Here is a 27,196-nt window from a genome sequence, read left to right on the forward strand (position 1 = left end):
TCTCTCTTTCTTTCACAGGTCTCTGTTTCTGGGCCCAGTCAGCTGTGAGAGAAAGCTTGGGGGTTGTGGAGGGAGCCCTGGAGCTCTAGCAGAGACAGGGGGAGCCAGCTGGCTGCATGCCCAGAGGAAGAGACCCCAAAGCTGGCCTCACCGTGTGAGCTCTCCCCCTGGCCTCCACTGTTCCCATCTGCCTGAGAGAGTCCACTTCATCACACCGTATTACTGGATCACTCACTGATGAGCTAACAGATACACACACAATGTACAGTACACACACACACACACAGGGTTTTTATTTGAGCCTTACTGAGTCTTCTGGAGGTCTGTGTATCTTGGGCCAGTCCACCGATGGCCCTTTCACCTGCAGAAACCTGTGGAACAGCTTCTTGAATCCATCAAAGTCCTTCTTGGAGACCTGGAATACACAAGGAGTATACGTTAGAACAACAACATTACTTTCTCCCCAGTAGGCATACAAACAGACAGAGATATGCTGGGTTACTGGTTGTACCAAATACTGTATCGGTGTTTGATTGAGCTGCCTGTTGCAATGGAACCAATAAATAAAAACATCTCAAAAAACAAAACTCTGTCCTCCTGTCACTCCAGACAGACTAAAACAAACTCTGTCCTCCTGTCACTCCAGACAGACTAAAACAAACTGTCCTCCTGTCACTCCAGACAGACTAAAACAAACTGTCCTCCTGTCACTCCAGACAGACTAAAACAAACTGTCCTCCTGTCACTCCAGACAGACTAAAACAAACTGTCCTCCTGTCACTCCAGACAGACTAAAACAAACTGTCCTCCTGTCACTCCAGACAGACTAAAACAAACTGTCCTCCTGTCACTCCAGGCAGACTAAAACAAACTGTCCTCCTGTCACTCCAGACAGACTAAAACAAACTGTCCTCCTGTCACTCCAGGCAGACTAAAACAAACTGTCCTCCTGTCACTCCAGGCAGACTAAAACAAACTGTCCTCCTGTCACTCCAGACAGACTAAAACAAACTCTGTCCTCCTGTCACTCCAGACAGACTAAAACAAACTGTCCTCCTGTCACTCCAGACAGACTAAAACAAACTGTCCTCCTGTCACTCCAGACAGACTAAAACAAACTCTGTCCTCCTGTCACTCCAGACAGACTAAAACAAACTGCCCTCCTGTCACTCCAGACAGACTAAAACAAACTGTCCTCCTGTCACTCCAGACAGACTAAAACAAACTGTCCTCCTGTCACTCCAGACAGACTAAAACAAACTGTCCTCCTGTCACTCCAGGCAGACTAAAACAAACTGTCCTCCTGTCACTCCAGGCAGACTAAAACAAACTGTCCTCCTGTCACTCCAGACAGACTAAAACAAACTGTCCTCCTGTCACTCCAGACAGACTAAAACAAACTGTCCTCCTGTCACTCCAGGCAGACTAAAACAAACTGTCCTCCTGTCACTCCAGACAGACTAAAACAAACTGTCCTCCTGTCACTCCAGACAGACTAAAACAAACTGTCCTCCTGTCACTCCAGGCAGACTAAAATAAACTGTCCTCCTGTCACTCCAGACAGACTAAAACAAACTGTCCTCCTGTCACTCCAGGCAGACTAAAGCAAACTGTCCTCCTGTCACTCCAGGCAGACTAAAACAAACTCTGTCCTCCTGTCACTCCAGACAGACTAAAACAAACTGTCCTCCTGTCACTCCAGGCAGACTAAAACAAACTGTCCTCCTGTCACTCCAGACAGACTAAAACAAACTGTCCTCCTGTCACTCCAGACAGACTAAAACAAACTCTGTCTTCCTGTCACTCCAGGCAGACTAAAACAAACTCTGTCCTCCTGTCACTCCAGGCAGACTAAAGCAAACGCTGAAGATGTTTAAAGATTTAAACCCAGTTCTACATAGTATAGATGAAAAAGCAGATCTCATCTCGGAGGCTGAATGTTTTCATCGTTCATGTAATATGGTTGATTTATTGATGAGTACATTTATAAACACATCATCAAACAGCATTTCTGTTCAAAGCCAACCAATATCATCATGGCTTTCATGATTGATGTGAAATGCTTATAGGTGTGTGTGTGTGTGTGTGTGTGTGTGTGTGTGTGTGTGTGTGTGTGTGTGTGTGTGTGTGTGTGTGTGTGTGTGTGTGTGTGTGTGTGGACTCTCTTTGACACTCTGCTACAGTATGTGTCACTCGCCTGATTTCCCCTCCCCTCATCTTGGGAACACAATCACTACCAGACGGACTCAGGGAGAGGGAGAAGTGTGTGTGTGTGTGTGTACCTCCTTGTCGACCCCCGTGGCAGTGTCCAGTAGTTTGTCCAGCTCTGCGTGCATGGAGGTCTCCAGCTGCTGCCTCATCTCCTCCTGAAACTGGGCCATCCCTCCGTTAGGCACACCCTTACTGAGACCTGAAACACCATGTCAACTCTGTTAGATACACCCTTACTGAGACCTGAAACACCATGTCAACTCTGTTAGATACACCCTTACTGAGACCTGAAACACCATGTCAACTCTGTTAGATACACCCTTACTGAGGCCTGAAACACCATGTCAACTCTGTTAGACAAGCCCTTACTGAGACCTGAAACACCATGTCAACTCTGTTAGATACACCCTTACTGAGACCTGAAACACCATGTCAACTCTGTTAGATACACCCTTACTGAGACCTGAAACACCATGTCAACTCTGTTAGACACACCCTTACTGAGACCTGAAACACCATGTCAACTCTGTTAGATACACCCTTACTGAGACCTGAAACACCATGTCAACTCTGTTAGACACACCCTTACTGAGACCTGAAACACCATGTCAACTCTGTTAGATACACCCTTACTGAGACCTGAAACACCATGTCAACTCTGTTAGACACACCCTTACTGAGACCTGAAACACCATGTCAACTCTGTTAGATACACCCTTACTGAGACCTGAAACACCATGTCAACTCTGTTAGATACACCCTTACTGAGACCTGAAACACCATGTCAACTCTGTTAGATACACCCTTACTGAGACCTGAAACACCATGTCAACTCTGTTAGATACACCCTTACTGAGACCTGAAACACCATGTCAACTCTGTTAGACAAGCCCTTACTGAGACCTGAAACACCATGTCAACTCTGTTAGATACACCCTTACTGAGACCTGAAACACCATGTCAACTCTGTTAGACACACCCTTACTGAGACCTGAAACACCATGTCAACTCTGTTAGATACACCCTTACTGAGACCTGAAACACCATGTCAACTCTGTTAGACACACCCTTACTGAGACCTGAAACACCATGTCAACTCTGTTAGATACACCCTTACTGAGACCTGAAACACCATGTCAACTCTGTTAGATACACCCTTACTGAGACCTGAAACACCATGTCAACTCTGTTAGATACACCCTTACTGAGACCTGAAACACCATGTCAACTCTGTTAGATACACCCTTACTGAGACCTGAAACACCATGTCAACTCTGTTAGACAAGCCCTTACTGAGACCTGAAACACCATGTCAACTCTGTTAGATACACCCTTACTGAGACCTGAAACACCATGTCAACTCTGTTAGACAAGCCCTTACTCAAACATATAAAACCTGCATTTCCTGGACCTGACTTAGTCACTTAGACCTGGACCAGGAAATACAGGGGAGACACCTTAGTCACTCAGACCTGGACCAGGAAATACAGGGGAGACACTTTCTACTCTTTAAAATCCCATGCCAGATGTTAAATAAAGTGTTATCAACAGCACTATTAAGCAGATTTGGTTGATTTTGTGGTCTCAAACCAGTGAGCTTGCCACCATTCACCATCAAGAATATGAGCTTTATGGAGTTATATACAATGGAAGAGGTGGTCATTTTGTTCCCTTGTCATATAATTGCAACAACAAAAAATAGATGTAAACCATAATTCCAATCTGGTTAAATGTGGGTTCCGAGGCAAAGGGGGCGGATCCTGCAGGCATCATGGTTTAGAACCTGCTCTACTGAGATACTCTACAACGTTAATCAAGCCTGGTACTAGAATGTGGTTTGACTTGACTCCTGTCAGGTTATGGAATGTTGTGCATTCCAAGAAGCTACCATATGTTTGATTTGCATGTTGTCATCCACTTTAATTCCCAACAATGTATGCTATAAATGTCACTGAACAGCTGGCATGGACTAGTACCTGTTGTGAGTTCTGGGTCATGTTCATTTGGCAACAAACTGAGAAAAATAGCTGTGAAACAGGGAGAGAGTACCTGGACTTGTCCAATGAGAAAATGAGTGCACAGATAAATGTGGCGCATGAAACCCTCTCATTTTCCAGGGTGGGAAGCCTTCCTTAGAGAGAAGTAATCATAGAAGGTGTGCCACTGCCGCAGCACAGTAGTGTGTGTGTGTGTGTGTGTGTGTGTGTGTGTGTGTGTGTGTGTGTGTGTGTGTGTGTGTGTGTGTGTGTGTGTGTGTGTGTGTGTGTGTGTGTGTGTGTGTGTGTGTGTGTGTGTGTGTATGAGAAATCTAACTTAACCACAAGCCATGGAGTGGCTTCAGCCAACAGTGAGATAGATGAAAGAGAAACTAAATCCCATTGCTACCAAACTCAACCCCATTGCTCCCAAACTCAACCCCATTGACCCTTGTGTTTACGTTTATTCCCTTAAAGAGTGTTTCCCAAAGGCTGGGTCAGGAGGTGTGGAGAGACTAGCGACACAATCCTGGGTAAGGAGGTGTGGAGAGACTAGGGACACAATCCTGGGTCAGGAGGTGTAGAGAGACTAGCGACACAATCCTGGGTCAGGAGGTGTAGAGAGACTAGCGACACAATCCTGGGTCAGGAGGTGTAGAGAGACTAGCGACACAATCCTGGGTCAGGAGGTGTAGAGACTAGGGACACAATCCTGGGTCAGGAGGTGTAGAGAGACTAGGGACACAATCCTGGGTCAGGAGGTGTAGAGACTAGGGACACAATCCTGGGTTGCTTTTGTCCAGTTCTTGAGCCTTGTAGGTGATATCCTAGCTCTTGTAAACATATTGGACCAGAGCTAGTGATATCCTTCTGTAGGCTATTGTAAAACGCCTTGGACCAGAGCTAGTGATATCCTTTTGTAGGCTATTGTAAAATGCCTTGGACCAGAGCTAGTGATATCCTTATGTAGGCTATTGTAAAATGCCTTGGACCAGAGCTAGTGATATCCTTATGTAGGCTATTGTAAAACACCTTGGACCAGAGCTAGTGATATCCTTATGTAGGCTATTGTAAAACACCTTGGACCAAGGCTAGTGATATCCTTATGTAGGCTATTGTAGCTGTGCCTCTAGCCCTGGAGTGGAATTTGGAATAAATAATTTACCCCACCAATTTCTATTCACTCTGATGGGTTGTGGCTAAAGCATGAGGTTGTAGATGATGTTGTGATGATGGGTCTCCTTATAACATGAGGTTGTAGATGATGTTGTAGATGATGGGTCTCCCTATAACATGGGGTTGTAGATGATGGGTCTCCCTATAACATGGGGTTGTAGATGATGGGTCTCCCTATAACATGGGGTTGTAGATGATAATGTAGATGATGGGTCTCCTTATAACATGGGGTTGTAGATGATGTTGTAGATGATGGGTCTCCCTATAACATGGGGTTGTAGATGATGGGTCTCCTTATAACATGGGGTTGTAGATGATGGGTCTCCCTATAACATGGGGTTGTAGATGATAATGTAGATGATGGGTCTCCTTATAACATGGGGTTGTAGATGATGTTGTAGATGATGGGTCTCCCTATAACATGGGGTTGTAGATGATGGGTCTCCTTATAACATGGGGTTGTAGATGATGGGTCTCCTTATAACATGGGGTTGTAGATGATGGGTCTCCTTATAACATGAGGTTATAGATGATGTTATAGATGATGGGTCTCCTTATAACATGGGGTTGTAGATGATGTTGTGATGATGGGTCTCTTTATAACATGGGGTTGTATATGATGGGTCTCCTTATAACATGGGGTTGTAGATGATGGGTCTCCCTATAACATGGGGTTGTAGATGATGGGACTCCTTATAACATGGGGTTGTAGATGATGTTGTAGATGATGGGTCTCCCTATAACATGGGGTTGTAGATGATGGGTCTCCCTATAACATAGGGTTGTAGAGGTTGTTGTAGATGATGGGTCTCCCTATAACATATCTATGAGATTCTAGTCTAGTCTAGTAGCTCCCCAATCTAGTCTAGTAGCTCCCCATCTCCCTATAACATATCTATGAGATTAGTAACAGTCTAGTAGCTCCTCATCTCCCTATAACATATCTATGAGATTAGTAACAGTCTTGTCTAGTAGCTCCTCATCTCATTTTTTGTCTATGAGATTAGTAACAGTCTAGTAGCTCCCCATCTCCCTATAACATATCTATGAGATTAGTAACAGTCTAGTAGCTCCTCATCTCCCTATAACATATCTATGAGATTAGTAACAGCCTAGTCTAGTAGCTCCTCATCTCCCTGTAACATATCTATGAGATTAGTAACAGCCTCGTCTAGTAGCTCCCCATCTCCCTATAACATATCTATGAGATTAGTAACAGCCTAGTAGCTCCCCATCTCCCTGTAACATATCTATGAGATTAGTAACAGCCTAGTAGCTCCTCATCTCCCTATAACATATCTATGAGATTAGTAACAGTCTAGTAGCTCCCCATCTCCCAATAACATATCTATGAGATTAGTAACAGTCTAGTAGCTCCCCATCTCCCAATAACATATCTATGAGATTAGTAACAGTCTAGTCTAGTAGCTCCTCATCTCCCTATAACATATCTATGAGATTAGTAACAGCCTCGTCTAGTAGCTCCTCATCTCCCTGTAACATATCTATGAGATTAGTAACAGTCTAGTCTAGTAGCTCCCCATCTCCCTATAACATATCTATGAGATTAGTAACAGTCTAGTAGCTCCCCATCTCCCTATAACATATCTATGAGATTAGTAACAGTCTAGTAGCTCCTCATCTCCCTATAACATATCTATGAGATTAGTAACAGTCTAGTAGCTCCCCATCTCCCTATAACATATCTATGAGATTAGTAACAGTCTAGTCTAGTAGCTCCCCATCTCCCTATAACATATCTATGAGATTAGTAACAGTCTCGTCTAGTAGCTCCCCATCTCCCTATAACATATCTATGAGATTAGTAACAGTCTCGTCTAGTAGCTCCCCATCTCCCTATAACATATCTATGAGATTAGTAACAGTCTCGTCTAGTAGCTCCTCATCTCCCTATAACATATCTATGAGTTTAGTAACAGTCTAGTAGCTCCTCATCTCCCTATAACATATCTATGAGATTAGTAACAGCCTCGTCTAGTAGCTCCCCATCTCCCTATAACATATCTATGAGATTAGTAACAGTCTAGTAGCTCCCCATCTCCCTATAACATATCTATGAGATTAGTAACAGCCTCATCTAGTAGCTCCCCATCTCCCTATAACATATCTATGAGATTAGTAACAGTCTAGTAGCTCCCCATCTCCCTATAACATATCTATGAGATTAGTAACAGCCTCATCTAGTAGCTCCCCATCTCCCTATAACATATCTATGAGATTAGTAACAGCCTCATCTAGTAGCTCCCCATCTCCCTATAACATATCTATGAGATTAGTAACAGCCTCATCTAGTAGCTCCCCATCTCCCTATAACATATCTATGAGATTAGTAACAGCCTCATCTAGTAGCTCCCCATCTCCCTATAACATATCTATGAGATTAGTAACAGCCTCGTCTAGTAGCTCCCCATCTCCCTATAACATATCTATGAGATTAGTAACAGCCTCATCTAGTAGCTCCCCATCTCCCTATAACATATCTATGAGATTAGTAACAGTCTAGTCTAGTAGCTCCCCATCTCCCTATAACATATCTATGAGATTAGTAACAGTCTCGTCTAGTAGCTCCCCATCTCCCTATAACATATCTATGAGATTAGTAACAGTCTCGTCTAGTAGCTCCCCATCTCCCTATAACATATCTATGAGATTAGTAACAGTCTAGTAGCTCCCCATCTCCCTATAACATATCTATGAGATTAGTAACAGCCTCATCTAGTAGCTCCCCATCTCCCTATAACATATCTATGAGATTAGTAACAGCCTCATCTAGTAGCTCCCCATCTCCCTATAACATATCTATGAGATTAGTAACAGCCTCATCTAGTAGCTCCCCATCTCCCTATAACATATCTATGAGATTAGTAACAGCCTCGTCTAGTAGCTCCCCATCTCCCTATAACATATCTATGAGATTAGTAACAGTCTAGTAGCTCCCCATCTCCCTATAACATATCTATGAGATTAGTAACAGCCTCATCTAGTAGCTCCCCATCTCCCTATAACATATCTATGAGATTAGTAACAGCCTCATCTAGTAGCTCCCCATCTCCCTATAACATATCTATGAGATTAGTAACAGCCTCATCTAGTAGCTCCCCATCTCCCTATAACATATCTATGAGATTAGTAACAGCCTCGTCTAGTAGCTCCCCATCTCCCTATAACATATCTATGAGATTAGTAACAGCCTCATCTAGTAGCTCCCCATCTCCCTATAACATATCTATGAGATTAGTAACAGTCTAGTCTAGTAGCTCCCCATCTCCCTATAACATATCTATGAGATTAGTAACAGTCTCGTCTAGTAGCTCCCCATCTCCCTATAACATATCTATGAGATTAGTAACAGTCTCGTCTAGTAGCTCCCCATCTCCCTATAACATATCTATGAGATTAGTAACAGCCTCGTCTAGTAGCTCCCCATCTCCCTATAACATATCTATGAGATTAGTAACAGCCTCATCTAGTAGCTCCCCATCTCCCTATAACATATCTATGAGATTAGTAACAGTCTAGTAGCTCCTCATCTCCCTATAACATATCTATGAGATTAGTAACAGCCTCGTCTAGTAGCTCCCCATCTCCCTATAACATATCTATGAGATTAGTAACAGTCTAGTAGCTCCCCATCTCCCTATAACATATCTATGAGATTAGTAACAGCCTCATCTAGTAGCTCCCCATCTCCCTATAACATATCTATGAGATTAGTAACAGCCTCGTCTAGTAGCTCCCCATCTCCCTATAACATATCTATGAGATTAGTAACAGCCTCATCTAGTAGCTCCCCATCTCCCTATAACATATCTATGAGATTAGTAACAGCCTCATCTAGTAGCTCCCCATCTCCCTATAACATATCTATGAGATTAGTAACAGTCTAGTAGCTCCCCATCTCCCTATAACATATCTATGAGATTAGTAACAGCCTCATCTAGTAGCTCCCCATCTCCCTATAACATATCTATGAGATTAGTAACAGCCTCATCTAGTAGCTCCCCATCTCCCTATAACATATCTATGAGATTAGTAACAGCCTCATCTAGTAGCTCCCCATCTCCCTATAACATATCTATGAGATTAGTAACAGCCTCATCTAGTAGCTCCCCATCTCCCTATAACATATCTATGAGATTAGTAACAGCCTCGTCTAGTAGCTCCCCATCTCCCTATAACATATCTATGAGATTAGTAACAGCCTCATCTAGTAGCTCCCCATCTCCCTATAACATATCTATGAGATTAGTAACAGTCTAGTCTAGTAGCTCCCCATCTCCCTATAACATATCTATGAGATTAGTAACAGTCTCGTCTAGTAGCTCCCCATCTCCCTATAACATATCTATGAGATTAGTAACAGTCTCGTCTAGTAGCTCCCCATCTCCCTATAACATATCTATGAGATTAGTAACAGCCTCGTCTAGTAGCTCCCCATCTCCCTATAACATATCTATGAGATTAGTAACAGTCTAGTAGCTCCCCATCTCCCTATAACATATCTATGAGATTAGTAACAGCCTCATCTAGTAGCTCCCCATCTCCCTATAACATATCTATGAGATTAGTAACAGCCTCATCTAGTAGCTCCCCATCTCCCTATAACATATCTATGAGATTAGTAACAGTCTAGTAGCTCCCCATCTCCCTATAACATATCTATGAGATTAGTAACAGCCTCATCTAGTAGCTCCCCATCTCCCTATAACATATCTATGAGATTAGTAACAGCCTCGTCTAGTAGCTCCTCATCTCCCTATAACATATCTATGAGATTAGTAACAGTCTAGTAGCTCCCCATCTCCCTATAACATATCTATGAGATTAGTAACAGCTTCGTCTAGTAGCTCCCCATCTCCCTATAACATATCTATGAGATTAGTAACAGCCTCATCTAGTAGCTCCCCATCTCCCTATAACATATCTATGAGATTAGTAACAGCCTCATCTAGTAGCTCCCCATCTCCCTATAACATATCTATGAGATTAGTAACAGTCTAGTAGCTCCCCATCTCCCTATAACATATCTATGAGATTAGTAACAGCCTCGTCTAGTAGCTCCCCATCTCCCTATAACATATCTATGAGATTAGTAACAGCCTCATCTAGTAGCTCCCCATCTCCCTATAACATATCTATGAGATTAGTAACAGTCTAGTAGCTCCCCATCTCCCTATAACATATCTATGAGATTAGTAACAGCCTCATCTAGTAGCTCCCCATCTCCCTATAACATATCTATGAGATTAGTAACAGTCTAGTAGCTCCCCATCTCCCTATAACATATCTATGAGATTAGTAACAGCCTCATCTAGTAGCTCCCCATCTCCCTATAACATATCTATGAGATTAGTAACAGCCTCATCTAGTAGCTCCCCATCTCCCTATAACATATCTATGAGATTAGTAACAGTCTAGTAGCTCCCCATCTCCCTATAACATATCTATGAGATTAGTAACAGCCTCATCTAGTAGCTCCCCATCTCCCTATAACATATCTATGAGATTAGTAACAGTCTAGTAGCTCCCCATCTCCCTATAACATATCTATGAGATTAGTAACAGTCTAGTAGCTCCCCATCTCCCTATAACATATCTATGAGATTAGTAACAGCTTCGTCTAGTAGCTCCTCATCTCCCTATAACATATCTATGAGATTAGTAACAGCCTCATCTAGTAGCTCCCCATCTCCCTATAACATATCTATGAGATTAGTAACAGTCTAGTAGCTCCCCATCTCCCTATAACATATCTATGAGATTAGTAACAGCCTCATCTAGTAGCTCCCCATCTCCCTATAACATATCTATGAGATTAGTAACAGTCTAGTAGCTCCCCATCTCCCTATAACATATCTATGAGATTAGTAACAGTCTAGTAGCTCCCCATCTCCCTATAACATATCTATGAGATTAGTAACAGCTTCGTCTAGTAGCTCCCCATCTCCCTATAACATATCTATGAGATTAGTAACAGCCTCATCTAGTAGCTCCCCATCTCCCTATAACATATCTATGAGATTAGTAACAGTCTAGTAGCTCCCCATCTCCCTATAACATATCTATGAGATTAGTAACAGCCCAGTCTAGTAGCTCCCCATCTCCCTATAACATATCTATGAGATTAGTAACAGCCTCGTCTAGTAGCTCCCCATCTCCCTATAACATATCTATGAGATTAGTAACAGCCTCGTCTAGTAGCTCCCCATCTCCCTATAACATATCTATGAGATTAGTAACAGTCTCGTCTAGTAGCTCCCCATCTCCCTATAACATATCTATGAGATTAGTAACAGCCCAGTCTAGTAGCTCCCCATCTCCCTATAACATATCTATGAGATTAGTAACAGTCTAGTAGCTCCCCATCTCCCTATAACATATCTATGAGATTAGTAACAGCCTCGTCTAGTAGCTCCTCATCTCCCTATAACATATCTATGAGATTAGTAACAGTCTAGTAGCTCCCCATCTCCCTATAACATATCTATGAGATTAGTAACAGCTTCGTCTAGTAGCTCCCCATCTCCCTATAACATATCTATGAGATTAGTAACAGTCTAGTAGCTCCCCATCTCCCTATAACATATCTATGAGATTAGTAACAGTCTAGTAGCTCCCCATCTCCCTATAACATATCTATGAGATTAGTAACAGTCTAGTAGCTCCCCATCTCCCTATAACATATCTATGAGATTAGTAACAGTCTAGTCTAGTAGCTCCCCATCTCCCTATAACATATCTATGAGATTAGTAACAGCCTCGTCTAGTAGCTCCCCATCTCCCTATAACATATCTATGAGATTAGTAACAGTCTAGTAGCTCCCCATCTCCCTATAACATATCTATGAGATTAGTAACAGTCTAGTCTAGTAGCTCCCCATCTCCCTATAACATATCTATGAGATTAGTAACAGTCTATTCTAGTAGCTCCTCATCTCCCTATAACATATCTATGAGATTAGTAACAGTCTAGTAGCTCCCCATCTCCCTATAACATATCTATGAGATTAGTAACAGCCTCATCTAGTAGCTCCTCATCTCCCTATAACATATCTATGAGATTAGTAACAGTCTAGTAGCTCCCCATCTCCCTATAACATATCTATGAGATTAGTAACAGCTTCGTCTAGTAGCTCCCCATCTCCCTATAACATATCTATGAGATTAGTAACAGTCTAGTAGCTCCCCATCTCCCTATAACATATCTATGAGATTAGTAACAGTCTAGTCTAGTAGCTCCCCATCTCCCTATAACATATCTATGAGATTAGTAACAGTCTAGTCTAGTAGCTCCCCATCTCCCTATAACATATCTATGAGATTAGTAACAGTCTAGTAGCTCCCCATCTCCCTATAACATATCTATGAGATTAGTAACAGCCTCGTCTAGTGCAACAGTAATACAACAGCTCTATTCCACTACCAGGAAATAGACTTTGACCGGTGACATCCATTTTGAATAGGCTACATGTCAACACTGTGACTTGTTCTATGGTTTTGGGACATCTGACACTGTCATTTCTAATAAGCTATCACCAGGCAGTGGTTCCTGTATGGCGTGAGTGACTGACAGGGACATTTTTTAAATTGAACATTTATTTAACTAGGCAAGTCAGTTAAGAACAAATTCTTATTTACAATGACGGCCTACACCGGCCAAACCCAAGACCAAGAACCAAAATGAATGAGTATATGGTAGGCTGGGGCTACCAAACTGCTGGCCTGATTGGACAACAACAGCAATGAGTAGCCCAACTAGAGGCCGAGGATACCAAACTGCTGCCCTGATTGGACAACAACAGCAATGAGTAGCCCAACTAGAGGCCGAGGATACCAAACTGCTGCCCTGATTGGACAACAACAGCAATGAGTAGCCCAACTAGAGGCTGAGGATACCAAACTGCTGGCCTGATTGGACAACCACAGCCATGAGTAGCCCAACTAGAGGCTGAGGCTACCAAACTGCTGGCCTGATTGGACAACAACAGCAATGAGTAGCCCAACTAGAGGCCGAGGATACCAAACTGCTGGCCTGATTGGACAACCACAGCCATGAGTAGCCCAACTAGAGGCTGAGGCTACCAAACTGCTGGCCTGATTGGACAACAACAGCAATGAGTAGCCCAACTAGAGGCCGAGGATACCAAACTGCTGGCCTGATTGGACAACCACAGCCATGAGTAGCCCAACTAGAGGCTGAGGATACCAAACTGCTGCCCTGATTGGACAACAACAGCAATGAGTAGCCCAACTAGAGGCTGAGGCTACCAAACTGCTGCCGTGATTGGACAACAACAGCAATGAGTAGCCTAACTAGAGGTTGAGGATACCAAACTGCTGGCCTGATTGGACAACAACGGCAATGAGTAGCCCAACTAAAGGCTGGGGCTACCAAACTGCTGGCGTGATTGGACAACAACGGCAATGAGTAGCCCAACTATTGCATTCTCAAATAACATAAGCTACTATTGTTATATTACTCTAATTATGTCAGAGGAGAAAGAACAGCTATCTCTGGTATGGAGGATTTAGTGGGGGTACCCATTCTTGACCTGTCAGCGTGCAAGTTTGGAATTGGACATGACAGTAAGAAGTGTGAGCTAATTTGTTAGGCCCAACCTGAGGTCCAATGGTACTGAGGTACCTTTCAAGTGATAGCAACATTCAACCAAGTAGACTAAGACAATTCATTGTTATTGAATTACATTGAATTCATTTGGATAAAAAAATATATACAACAATGTGTACATTGTATTCCCAGAGGATAGTACTTCAAATTATAACACTAGTTGGTACTTTAGACCGTGTCTCCAGACAATGTACAAGTAGAAGCTGTTAAACTTATTTTCAATACATTCATTGTGGTATTCATTCTTCATCATTGTAGTAGGCTGCATCCACACAATCACTTACCTTCAAAATAACGTGCCATATTCCCGAAATGTTATAAAGGCTCAATAATCAGAAATCACCTATGGAGGTCAAATGTTCTGTATAAATCCAAAATCGGTATTTCCACTAGGCAGCCTATAAAGTTATCAAGGATATTCAACTATAACTATATTGAAACGAAATTGGTCAAATAGTCCAATAAAATGTAAGACATATTCCAGAAGAAAAATAACGTTTTTTTTGTTGTTTTTTGTAAAACCCCAAATGGTCATTCAGTCATTCATCTATATGGCCACCCCAGTGCAGAATGGACTGTTGAAGCCATAACTTGCTAGAGCACTCCTCTCTCACAAATGAAATCCTTTTCGCAATTCCTCCACCGCCAGCACTTTCCAAAGCGTGACAACCCGACCTTTATTCCATCAATCGTTTATCTCACTTGACTTCAGCCTAATGAAACGCACCCCCCCGGCCCGACTGTAGCCTACCTATTGGTATTTATGTAGACTATATTTCACAAATACAATTAGCCTATGCCTTGTACGGATTTCGGGTCTGCCCCTTTCCCAAGCAAATAAACCACGTCACATTTCCTCCCGGACTGGCTCTGGACCTTTTGGTGCTTTCAAGACAACTTGGAACTAAAAAATTATAAAAAAAAATATATATATATAAAAGGCCAAATAATGACGTCAGTGATCTTCAGGTCAAAAAGTCGCACCTCAACAAAGATGCCCTAGTTTCCCACTTGGAATTGGATGACGATTCTAAACTATTTTTTTCCATTAGGAGCTAGTTTTCTCCCCCCGAGTTCCCAGTTGTCATGAACGCACTGAAGCCGGAGATTTCACAAGTTCCCAGTGGGTTTGAACGCGGCATTTGCTTCTACTAATATACTCCCTCTCTTGCTTTAGCCTCGCCCCCATGATATCTTATATATATATATATATATTAAGATAGTCTAGCGTAGACAATCAGATAGATACAGTAAATCAGTAACATATTAAAGCCAGCATAGACCCGGCCCACACGAATAACCGATCTATAGGTCTAGCCTAACCTTAAAATAAATGTAGCCTAGTGGTATATCGAATCGACTTGTTAGTTACATTCCCGAATGCAGAACGATGGATGCGGAAATGATGGGGACAGGTTATTACGTTTTTTCCACTGTATAGCATAGCCTACACATCAAACACGATTTATACATGATTGAAAAAATTACATTTCAACATTATCACCAGATCAACTGGCTATTGTTTCTATTCGTTTTCCAATACATTCAGAATATGCTATGACAATGTAGATAGCCTACCCAATAATAGGCCTACAAAGATCAAACCACTCGTAGTGCTATTGGGCTACTCTTGTAACTTCTTTTACGACGACAGTTATGATTATTGGCACCCAGCAAGGTATTGGACAATTTATTTGAGCTAATAAATGCATTTCCTTACTGTTTGACTTGTAGTATGTTGGCGACAGGAAAATCGTGCGATAGGCTTGTCCAAGTATGGACACAACCGCGAAGACCTGTGAAATTAGCGCAACTAATGTCCCCTTGGGAGTTTATTTACATAAAAATGACATGCAACACATTGTATTGAATATTGGGCAGGTATTTTAGTAATTAGTTCACACAAAACACTATAATAGATTAATTTGATCAAAATGATATAGAAATGCCATTCTAAAACAAGGACCAATGAAAAGCTTGTATCCGAATGCTGTGGCCAATGAAAATGCAGTTTTTCACGACGTTCCTGAACCCCAAATACCAGAACCACGACATTGATGCCACGTCAATGAACACATTCATACTAATGGGTTCATAGCTAGAGGCCTGGGCAACTCGAGGCCTGATTAGTGTCATACTTTCCCCCCAGCTAGAACACAGGACTCCAATGGGGGGGGGGGGGGGGGGAAGAGACACACCACTCCGGCCTGGAGTTGCCCATCCCGGAGTCAGGCCTACGGGTATTTGGGTTAGAAACCAGACTATTAACATGGAACGTAACAGAATGCTTACGAACATGGTCACTCAGTGATTTTAAATAATGTTCTGATTGAATTGCAGTACATAAATCCTTACGACTCAAATGGAAGGACTTTTTTTTTTTACTACAGGTGACAAAGCAATACAAGTCAAGGAAAATCTGATATAGGACATTCTGGGTGTAAACTATATATAATTTAACATTTATGGATCACACTTCCTCCGACTAATCTTAATATTTGTTTTACTAACTACTTTATAATAGATGCTGCACTGTTGAAAGGAGAGCTGGCAAGCTAGCACGTCATTATACTGTGGCTAGCTACACTATTCATAGGACTAATAAAATGGTGATTTGTGCAGAAATTGTGAAATTTACTGAATCAGTTGAGGATAAATGTTTTATTGTTTAGTCAGGAGTGAGTCCAGGGAGATAATATCCAGAGGTTTGAAACATAATTAACCATAGATACACTTTACTGTCCTGGGTTTTACAGATTAGAATGTGCTACCCCCTAGTGGCAGGACTATGCCATAACCACCTGCTACAATTATAAATAGGATTACAGGTGGTGATCACATTCAGATTGTCAAATATCATAATGCCAAATAGTAAACAAAACAAAAAAATAAGGGTAAATAATTTAACCAAGAGTTGTTTCACAAAAATATAAATTTAAATCTAGAAACACTATACATTGTTTGCTGATTTTATTGTTCTGACTGAGCAACAATTTAAGTTGAACAATGATCGTCATAGTAACTACTAGTGCATCAACTACCAATAACAATTCTCCATTCCATGGTAAGCATGGTAACCATCCAAACAGGGATAACCTGTTCAGAAGTTTGTAACATTAATGTTTTGGACACAGAGCTGCAGCAGTGAGTGTATCATGCCATGTTCATGTGCTATCAGAATGACCAGAAACTCAGGTCTAAAAAAAAAAAAAAATATTTGCTGTAAAACATAAGTTAAACCGTTCATATGGAACTTCCAAGTTGGATATTCCAGAGTTTCCTAAGTTCCGAGTAGCACGTGAATGCAGCATCACAGACGTGAGTCTGGAGGTCTGGGTTCTGCGTCCAAGTGCTGTTTCCGGGTTGGTTGTCGTGGCTGGGAGCGTAGTCAAGCGCTGAGGAAGGTGACGGCGGTGTCCCTCTCCTCCACCAGCTCGGCTGCCGTGGCGTCCATCTTGCCTCGGGAGAAGTCGTTGATGGCCAATCCGTCCACAATCTTCCACTGCTTGTCCTGAGGATAAGACAGGAGAATAATGTATATTGAACAATAGGCCAAAGTGATCAACTTCCCATTGCAATAGGTAGTTGGTCGTAGACTAAAGCACCTGTTTATAGTCACTAGAAGCAGAGCTCTCTGGTTAAGTGGTGATGACAGCTGATCATGAAGCACAATTATGATCTTTGTCCCAATTATTGGTTTTTGACAAATCAGATAAGATCTTTCACCAATAATTGGGACAAAGATCAGAATTGTGCGGCCAATGTAAACGCAGCCTTAGTATGGAGGAGTGTAGAGAGCAGAGTGTCTGGGATCTGTCTCACCTTGATGTGAACAGGGAATGAGTAGATGAGGTCTTCGGCGACACCATAGGAGTTACTGCTGGAGTAGACACCCATGGAGACAAACTCTCCCTGCAAACACAAGAGGTCAGAGGTTAGGGCTGCGTTCAGGAGCCATTAACCTAAAGACAAGCTGCGTTCAGGAGCCATTAACCTAAAGACAGGCTGCTCCACACTGTTCAGGAGCCATTAACCTAAAGACAGGCTGCTCCACGCTGCGTTCAGGAGCCATTAACCTAAAGACAGGCTGCTCCACACTGTTCAGGAGCCATTAACCTAAAGACAGGCTGCTCCACGATTCTACACCCTCTTCCCAAAGTGTGCAACTGCACACATCTCAGCAATGTAACAATGGACTCCAGCCAAATATTATTCCATGACTTTTTAATCCATGACTGTTTGGAATTCTGGGAGTGCCCATTCTGGGAGAAGGGTGAAGAATTGAGATTCATCTATACTTTAAATAGTCGAGTGCCCTATAGATTAGTAGTTATTAAATATAGCCTTAAAATGTTTACAATGAAGATTTGGGTAGGGTACACTAATCCTAAAACTGTATCTTAAAGCCACAGAGTTGTCCCACTTAGCTGACCTCAGGAGTGCCTGACCAGATGTCCCTCATGTGATCACAGATAGCCTTGGCTGCAGACATGGCACTGGACAGCTTCCTGGCCGCGATAACCGCAGCACCCCTCTGCTGCACTGTCTGAGAAGGGGGAGGAAGAGGGGGAGGAAGAGCGATGCCTTACAAAAATGTCTCATCCATACTCCAATAGTCTTCTTCAGCAGTCTCAATGAATCTTTCCAGGATTCCTCTCCCCTTATCAAAACACATGGAGAAGGTCAGAGGTCACTTTCCCTTGGACCATCTCCAAGGGGGGGGGGGGGGGTTAAAGTTCACACAGCGAGATGAACATGTGTTTTACAGTAGAGTAAACTCACAGAAATGAAGGCCCCTTTGAGCCAGTCATCGTCCTTAACAGCGGCGAAGCAGGCCAGGTCGCTGCCCGCCATGTTGACCTTGGTAAAATAATGACATATTGTTAAATAATATTACACACAGTATTCACTACTGCCTTGCAGTGGAATACTAATACTTCATTATTACATTGTGATAAATGATATATTACCTTGCAATGGTGGACGTCTGGGTACTGGGTGGACGAATGGTTGCCCCAGATTATCACGTTCTTTACCTGGGTGGCTGGCACGCCGCAGCGCATCGCAACCTGGAGGGGGAGGGAGGCAAGAGAGCTGTGTAAGGATGATATTACCATCTATTAAGATAATCCACACACTATTTGTCCCCAATGAAACTTAAAACACCCACTACAGTTCAAGTACAGACAGACTCAGTCATCATCAGGGATTGGAGTAACTATTCATTCAGGGGGTTCAAGGGAACAAACCCACTTCTCCACACAGGTACCTGAGAGCGGGCGCGGTTGTGGTCCAGACGGGTGAGGCAGGAGAAGTTCTCTTTGGGGATGGACGGGGCAGACTTGGCTGCGATCAGACAGTTGGTGTTGGCTGGGTTACCTACCACCAGGACCTGACGGAGACAAGGAGAGGCCATGTTATAAAACAGTCGTACAACACACACACAGAGCAAGACAGAAAACACCATGGTGATGGGGAGAACCTCCCCTTTCCACTGGGGTCAGTTTGTAGCCCAAACGGTTCAGATACTACAAACAGAAGGTACAGACGAGTCCCGTCAGGCTTGTAGAACAAACAGACCACCCATCATGTTCCTGCGAGTCTCAACGGAGAGTTTCCAAACAGTTGATGCTACAGCCGTTTGTGAGTAGACTTATTAGACTTAACCTTTCTGGAAACGGGGGCAGTATTGAGTAGTTTGAATAAGGAGCCCTATGTAAACTGCCTGTTACTCAGGCCCAGAAGGTAGGATATGCATGGTAGTATTGGATAGAAAACACTAATGTTTCCTAAACTTAAAATTATGTCTGAGTATAAAATATGGCAGGCGAAAACCTGAGGAAAATCCATCCAGGAAATGCTATTATATTGAAAATGTCTGTTTTCCCATTGAAAGCCTATCCACCATACAAACAACGTATGACCCAGTTCACTATCTATGGCTTCCTCAACATGTGACCAGTCTTTAGGCATTATTTCAGGCTTTTACTTTGAAAAATAAGGGAGAAACAGCACTTTCAATGAGGACAGTGGACATTTCCAGAGATGTGTCCTGCGCGTGACCGGGACTGCGTCTCTTGTATTTCCTTTTCTATTGAAGCTATTGTCCAGTTGAAATATGGATCATTCATGACAAAAACAGAGGATTGATTATAAACATCGTTTGACATTTAAGCTTTCATGGAGTCTTCAACCTTGCCATGCTAGACAGTCAGGCAGAGTGTGTCTTCAACCTTACTCTACCTGACAGAGTAAGGTTGAGGACACCATGCTACACAGTCAGGCAGAGTGTAAGGTTGAAGACGCCACGATAGACAGTCAGGCAGAGTGTAAGGTTGAAGACGCCATGCTAGACTGTCAGGTAGAGTGTAAGGTTGAAGACGCCACGCTAGACAGAGTGTAAGGTTGAAGACGCCATGCTACACAGTCAGGCAGAGTGTAAGGTTGAAGACGCCACGCTACACAGTCAGGCAGAGTGTAAGGTTGAAGACGCCACGATAGACAGTCAGGCAGAGTGTAAGGTTGAAGACGCCACGATACACTCTGCCTGACTGTCTATCGTGGCGTCTTCAACCTTACACTCTGCCTGACTGTCTAGCATGGCGTCTTCAACCTTAGACAGTCAGGCAGAGTGTAAGGTTGAAGACGCCATGCTAGACAGTCAGGCAGAGTGTAAGGTTGAAGACGCCATGCTAGACAGTCAGGCAGAGTGTAAGGTTGAAGACGCCACGATAGACAGTCAGGCAGAGTGTAAGGTTGAAGACGCCATGCTAGACAGAGTGTAAGGTTGAAGACGCCATGCTAGACAGTCAGGCAGAGTAAGGTTGAAGACGTTCTATCATGGCAGCTTCAGCCTTGCACTCTGCCTGAAGACGCGTTCAATTTTTGCAACAATGTCACTTGGGGAAGAAATGACAAGGGTGCAGGACAAGTGCCAGCACACACACAAGCAGTCACACTCGTCTGACAGCCCAACACCTGTTGCTAGATCAGTGTCCAAGGCCAAAAGGCCTCCTCACAACACACCCACAGTCCAACTGGCACTAGTCGGGACATTCCAGTCCTTGGCGGAGTTCCTATTCTCTACTATTAAAATGACTCATTATAATTCTATAGTTTCCACCATATTCCTCACAACAGTCCATTTATTTTGTAAATCCATGAAGGTGAGTGTCCAAGTGCACACTTGGGGAGCAGGAGAGAATCATAATGTCTCCCTTGACTCCTGGGATGGAACCCAGCCAGGGTGGATACAATGTGAGGCTTCTAGACAGAAGTGGAGCAACTCCTGGGATGGAACTCAGCCAGGGTGAATACAACATTAAGCTTACAGACCAGATGGGTGGGGTAGTGTTAAGACATGCAGGCAGTTTGATTTTTTTAAATCAAGACACGCTCACAAAACAAACCCACAAACTATGCACACACACACAATGGCATTCCAGGCCAGTCTTTCCATAGGAATTAAGAGCCCAACACGTGAACTGAATTTCAACAGCTCTGAGGTGCAGCATCACAAGTCCTCTCTATGTCTAAGGACACATGGCTTACACTATACCACAAACACAGGGTACCTGCTAGTGTTGACAGACAGCTAAGTCTGCATTGACATTTAGGGACACATTGACAGTCACCAGACACCCCACACAGACAACAAACCCTGTCTGTTGGGCTCTGGCTATTATCTCACCTTGACAGTTTTCTTGGCGTACTTCTCCAGCGCGGCCCCCTGGCTCTTGAAGATGGCCACGTTAGCCTTGAGCAGATCCTTCCTCTCCATACCCTCTCTCCTGGGCATGGAGCCCACCAGGATAGCAGCATCCAGGTCCTTAAAGGCAACCTCCTCCTTGTCCGTGGGGATGACCTCTGAAAACAGATGGGATAAACAGGGGCTTGTTCAGTCGGTATCAAGTAGTCAGAAAAAAGAAGCATGAAAAGGGAGGGACTATAAGACACTTGTAGGTTTCTTTCCTTGTTTGAGGGAATGACCTCTAGACGAAGCAAAAATACAACAGACCAGGGTTGGTTCAATGGGCAGCACATGGACGACCAACAAACAGAGGGAAAAAAACTAGATAATAAAGACTACTTAATCGTTTAAGGTTTTACTAGTGTTGTCTAATTAATCTCTAAAGGCTCGGTGTGTCCCCTACAGGACGGTTGAGCTAACATAGGCTAATCACATTAGCCTGAGGTTGTAAGTAACAAGAACATTTCCCAGGACAGACATATTGGATAGTCGCAGACAACTTCAAATCTTGTTAATCTAACTGCACTGTTCAATTTACAGTAGCTTTTACTGAAATAATACCATGCTATTGTTTGAGGAGAGCACACAGTTATGAACTTAAATGTATTAATAAACCAATTAGGCACATTTGGGCAGTCTTGATAGAACATTTTGACCAGCAATGCAATGTTCATTGGATCAGTCAAAAAAACTTCACACATACACCACTGCCATCTAGTGGCCAACATCTAAATTGCACCTGGGTTGGAATAAAACATGGCCTTTGTCTTGCATTTCAAAGATGGTACAAAAACAGCTTGTTTTTTTCTTTGTATTGTCTTTAACCAAATCTAATGTGTTATATTCTCCTACATTAATTTGACATTTCCACAAACGTCAGTGTTTCCTTTCAAATGGTAGCAAGAATACACATATCCTTGCTTCAGGTCCTGAGCTACATGCAGTTCGATTTGAGAATGTAATTTTAGGCAAAAATAGAAACAAAAAGGGAGGGGGGGGTAATTATGATCGAGGACAGCGGGAATTTGTTTTTTAAGGAGTGCTTTATCAGGCTAAGTCCTTCAAGCACAATGTTTCAGACGTGATCTCTTGACAATGAAAGTGGCCTCTATGGAGAAACAAAGGCTTGTGTTTGTTTTCCCATCACATTGTCTCAGTGTAGTTCCCCCTGTTTCAATCCCCATTTTGTCACAACACCTTACATTCTCATCAGCTCAGTCACACTGTTTTTGCTTTTACAGTTAGCTTCAGCAAACCCTGTATTGATCCCTTTGTTCTGCTACCGTTGTCTGTGGGACAGACTTGCCAGTTAACTGCTTTAAAAGGGATACTGCGAGATTATGGCAATTCTGAAAATCCCACCGATCTGGCAAACACCTTAAAAATATTTGAAAGAATTTAAATAGTGCTTGAAGCCAGATCTGGTTGGGACACAGGGTCACCACACTACAGACATCCCCCACCCCACATTGAAAATTGTCTTTGCAACACTACCATACACAGAGAGAACATTGTCTTTGCAGCACTGAGCGTTAATACTGGGGCCTCACAGCCGAGGTGAGAACAAAGCAAGGACACCACCATTGACAACAGAAAAATACCAGTCACAATGGAGATGGAGATACTACTGGTGCCTCACAACTAAAGCAAAGCCACGTCAATCCAGTGAGTGTTGTCTGCCCCATGGTTTACCTCTGAGGAGTGGGAGGGCACAGTCCTGTAGCTCCATGACCACGCCATCCAGGACTGGCAACATTGGGGTGATGTCCAGCAAGATCAGGGTGATTGGCTGAGAGGAGAGACCATGAAATGACAGGAGTAGATAAATGAGTAGGATCTATTGATCTTTCCGTTGACTTACAGGCTGGTAGATTGCTAACTGAACAGATGTGTATGATAATTACTACATTGACAACACTGTTTGTTATGACTATTTGAAGGGACAGTGTTAGGCCTATGAACCTGCCAGTAGGCTGTATGCTAGTGGTTCTATTTCAGGCAATTCAAGGACACTAAAGCCTTGAGTGAAGCTTTGCAGGTTGTGTGACTGAAGGGGTAGTGTGTGATGCTGCATGTTGCCCATCAGTCATGATTTTTTATTTTATTTAACTGACATGGCACCCTATTCCCTATATTGTGCACTCATTTTGACCAGAGCAAATAGGGTAAGTAGTGGACTATATAGGGAATAGGGTGTAATTTCAGACAATAGACAACCCCTAAAAGGATCAGCTGGGATATTACGTAATGCAAGTCAAGCCAAAGCTTCTTCCTTCCCTCTACCTGATCTTTGCCGAACACATCTCCCTTGGCGATGCCAAACAACAAGGAGTAGGCAATCTGCCCAGCAGCGCCGGTCACCAGAACACGAACAGGTTCAGCAGACTGCAACACAAGACACAGAAACACAGATCTGGGTCCTATTCATTAGGGCACATTACACATAGGTTATTTAGAGACTTATCCAGAGTGAATTAGCCTAAAACCTGTAGTAAAATGTTTCACAATGGAATACAAATGTGTATTTATTTTTGGACAAGTTCAGGAAGTAAGTCCTCGTTTCAGTTCATTTTCTTCCATTTGTTGACAAAAGAACACAACCAAGCACTGACACATGTTTGGTCCTCCTCACTGAAATTTCAGGGGCACATATTAAAATATTGGAGGTGAACCAGGCATTACTTGGGAGTTTGAGGAAATGATCCAGCTAGGGAAAACATTTGGGTAGTTTTACAATAATATCAATGTTATGTAATAGGCTTGTATAGGAAAAACAGTCAACAACAGTCAGGTAAAAATGAGGTGTACATGAAATGGGAATGAGGTGAGTGGGATACGTTTGAGGAATTGGCTAAGAGTTCACTCGTAAAGTGACAGTCAGTGACAATACTAGAGAGAACTGTACTAGAATTGTAGCTCTTCTCCAACAATAGTATTTCATATGGGATCCGTGACCTGACAATGTCGGAGTGGAGATTTAGTAACTCACGAGGTAAGCCACGGTGAATTTAAAAATAGAACTCACTCCTCGAGCCATCTGAGACGAGATATTTATAGCTACTGTAGAAAACTGTCACCATTAATTCAACCTTTTTTATTTTTATTCAACCTTTCACACAAATGTAGAGTCCAAAAACAAGCAATTGCATTTTGCTGGGGAGAAAGTCGCATGCCATAATTAGACAACTTACTTAGATAACGTTAGGCCACATTAACACATTCTGCCAATTTGACCTTGTCAAAGAAATGTAGACACATGTGCATACTACACAGCTGTCGAAATGAGATTATACGAGAACCTGCCAAATTGACTGGCACATTGCCAACAAGGAATTAGAGATTGTACTTCTTCCAACTTGTCTTTAGACATATCACAAGCAAAAGTCGTTTTACAAACATGTTTAAATTGATACAAAAGTTGGTTACCGGTAGCTAACTAGCTACTGTATAAATTAGGTTAGCTAAATTACTTGCAAAAGCAAGCGTTGGTTGCTGGCAACAAGCGAACGAAAAGCCACCTCGCTGTCAGCGTACATACTATAGCAGGTGTGCGCATTTATAATTTCAGTAAAGCTAAAGTTCCTTAAACAAAGTTAATACAACTTTTTGTTTGTTACTTACCATCTTTGTATGGTAACTTGGACTATTCTCCCACTGTTCTTGCAACAAGAGGTCACCCCTATTTCTTGAAATCAGAGTGGTCACGAGGTGGCCAGTAAATCGTTTATAGGCATGCGCCGCAAAGCTGGTGGCTCTCGGGAAATGTAGTCGCAAATCCTTCAGCCAAAGACAGTAGTACCAGATATTTGTATAACTAACTCTCATTGTTCTATCTGTGATAGTACCAAAGACAGTACAGTACGCTGGGTTAGTTTTACACATCTTTGACAGTACAGTATGCTTCAGCTGTGTACGTTGACCTTTTTAAAGTTAATGAGGTTGACAGGGGAATAAATAACTACTAGACCCATTATTCAGTACTAACATTTAAAGTCCCCTTTTATTTACTAATTACAAAAAGTCCCGAACTGTCTCTTGCATATTTGTATTTGATTGATTTATTCAGTTGAAATAAGGATACTTTAACTTTTGTTGTAAAGCTATCATTTGTATGTATATTTTTATAGAGCTCCGCTGCTAGCCAAAGGTGTCGGAGCAAGTGATGCCAATTTAGCGACTTTGTTGTTAGATTTAGAGAGTTTTCATTCCCCTCTAGCGGCTTTTATTCGTAAAAGAGTATAGCGACAAATTTAGCTACTTTTTAAGGCTGCCCCAGCGACTTTTTGATGATTTAGCTACTTCCCTGTTTGTGTGTTTGCCCGCTCGGCTGAGTTCAGCTATGCGCCTCCGCCGGCTGCTGCGTGTGTCACTTGCGCCCCTTCTCCCACCTCTATGTCCTCTTCAGCCTCTCGGTCCTCTCCGGCAGCGAGTCAAGTTAATTGATTAAATCGGTTCCTTTGTTGTTAAATGACACCACAGCTCTCCAAGGGATAAATAATAAAAGCAAAACTAAATATATATTTTTTAAATGATATACTTTAATCTGTTTTTTTTCTGTGCTTTTAATTAGTTCAATTTTGTTCTCCTTCAAACATTCCATTTAGCAGTAGTGGTGAATGGATAAAATCACTGAGGAAGCCAAGCCAGGAGAAAAACCCATATTACATGTGTTGTTATAATTAAGATAATTGTGTTGTGATAATTAAGATAATTGTGATAATTGTGTTGTGATAATTAAGATAATTGTGTTGTGATAATTGCGTTGTTTGCTCTATAACCTGTTAGTTCATATCCCTTGCCACTCTGATATACAGGCCTAAAGGCCGAGACAATAAGAAGACACAGTGGCAGAATAAATTCAACCACACCTTTGTTTCATCACAAAACCAGAGAGCGACATCTGTATGGTGAAGTACACAAACAGTTACGTGACCTACTACAGTATGGTAAAGCAAGTTAATGTTTACGAGTGTTCTGGACAACTCAACAGCTATGGATTTAGAACCACGGAGAGTTACTGCAACAGAGCTGCCCGCCACTATTCCAGCACCATTTCAACTTCAATATTTCAACATCCTCCTCTCTTTCATGACTCTGTCATACAGTACATGCTTTTAGTTTGTGTTGTCTACCTGGCTCAAATGTTTGCACGCTAGCCTAACTTCCTTTCATGGGAAATGATGTGCCAGGCCAGCTAGTTAACATTAGCCTACTCAGGGGCACAATCAAGCTTACTCAGTTTACCTCAACGCTGATTGGCTTTATATATATATATTTTAAGGGTACTCTTTTTGACGAGACAGATAGATGGCCTACACATGAAGAGACAGAGGGGTACTGTTTCACTCACTCGGATGCTTTTCCTGGAGGGATACATTCAGCGTCTTTAAAATTGAAGGAAAATGATCAAACACAGACAGATGAAAGATACTA

At 42.5% G+C, this 27,196-nt stretch overlaps 2 protein-coding genes across 3 annotated transcripts in view; both read right to left on the minus strand.

Moving 5' to 3' along the window:
* LOC116372075 (UTP--glucose-1-phosphate uridylyltransferase-like) overlaps positions 1 to 16,178 on the minus strand; it is a 66,692-nt gene extending 50,514 nt beyond the window's left edge. Inside the window, exons 1-3 of one of the 2 annotated variants that reach the window (XM_031821155.1) lie at positions 15,734 to 16,178; positions 2,283 to 2,410; positions 308 to 415 (exon numbers count right to left, since the gene is read on the minus strand). In XM_031821155.1, coding sequence (XP_031677015.1) covers positions 308 to 415; positions 2,283 to 2,381 — 207 coding nt within the window. In that variant the 5' untranslated portion in view covers positions 2,382 to 2,410; positions 15,734 to 16,178. Of the gene's footprint in view, positions 1 to 307; positions 416 to 2,282; positions 2,411 to 14,297; positions 14,802 to 15,733 lie in introns of those variants that run through there. The other variant, XM_031821154.1, reaches the window with a different exon arrangement.
* Positions 16,179 to 16,655: 477 nt separating this feature from the next.
* LOC116372076 (malate dehydrogenase, cytoplasmic) lies at positions 16,656 to 26,136 on the minus strand. Its single transcript, XM_031821156.1, has 10 exons — positions 25,385 to 26,136; positions 24,047 to 24,148; positions 23,456 to 23,552; positions 21,704 to 21,879; positions 19,283 to 19,405; positions 18,984 to 19,082; positions 18,796 to 18,873; positions 18,446 to 18,559; positions 17,836 to 17,925; positions 16,656 to 17,524 (listed from the first exon to the last, which is right to left on the minus strand). Exons 1-10 carry the CDS (start codon positions 25,643 to 25,645, stop codon positions 17,402 to 17,404), a joined length of 1,263 nt encoding a protein of 420 aa, XP_031677016.1. The 5' UTR covers positions 25,646 to 26,136; the 3' UTR covers positions 16,656 to 17,401.
* Between the last annotated feature and the right edge of the window lie 1,060 nt (positions 26,137 to 27,196).

Source organism: Oncorhynchus kisutch, unplaced genomic scaffold (genome assembly GCF_002021735.2).
Source record: "Oncorhynchus kisutch isolate 150728-3 unplaced genomic scaffold, Okis_V2 scaffold3899, whole genome shotgun sequence".
Lineage (NCBI taxonomy): Eukaryota > Metazoa > Chordata > Actinopteri > Salmoniformes > Salmonidae > Oncorhynchus > Oncorhynchus kisutch.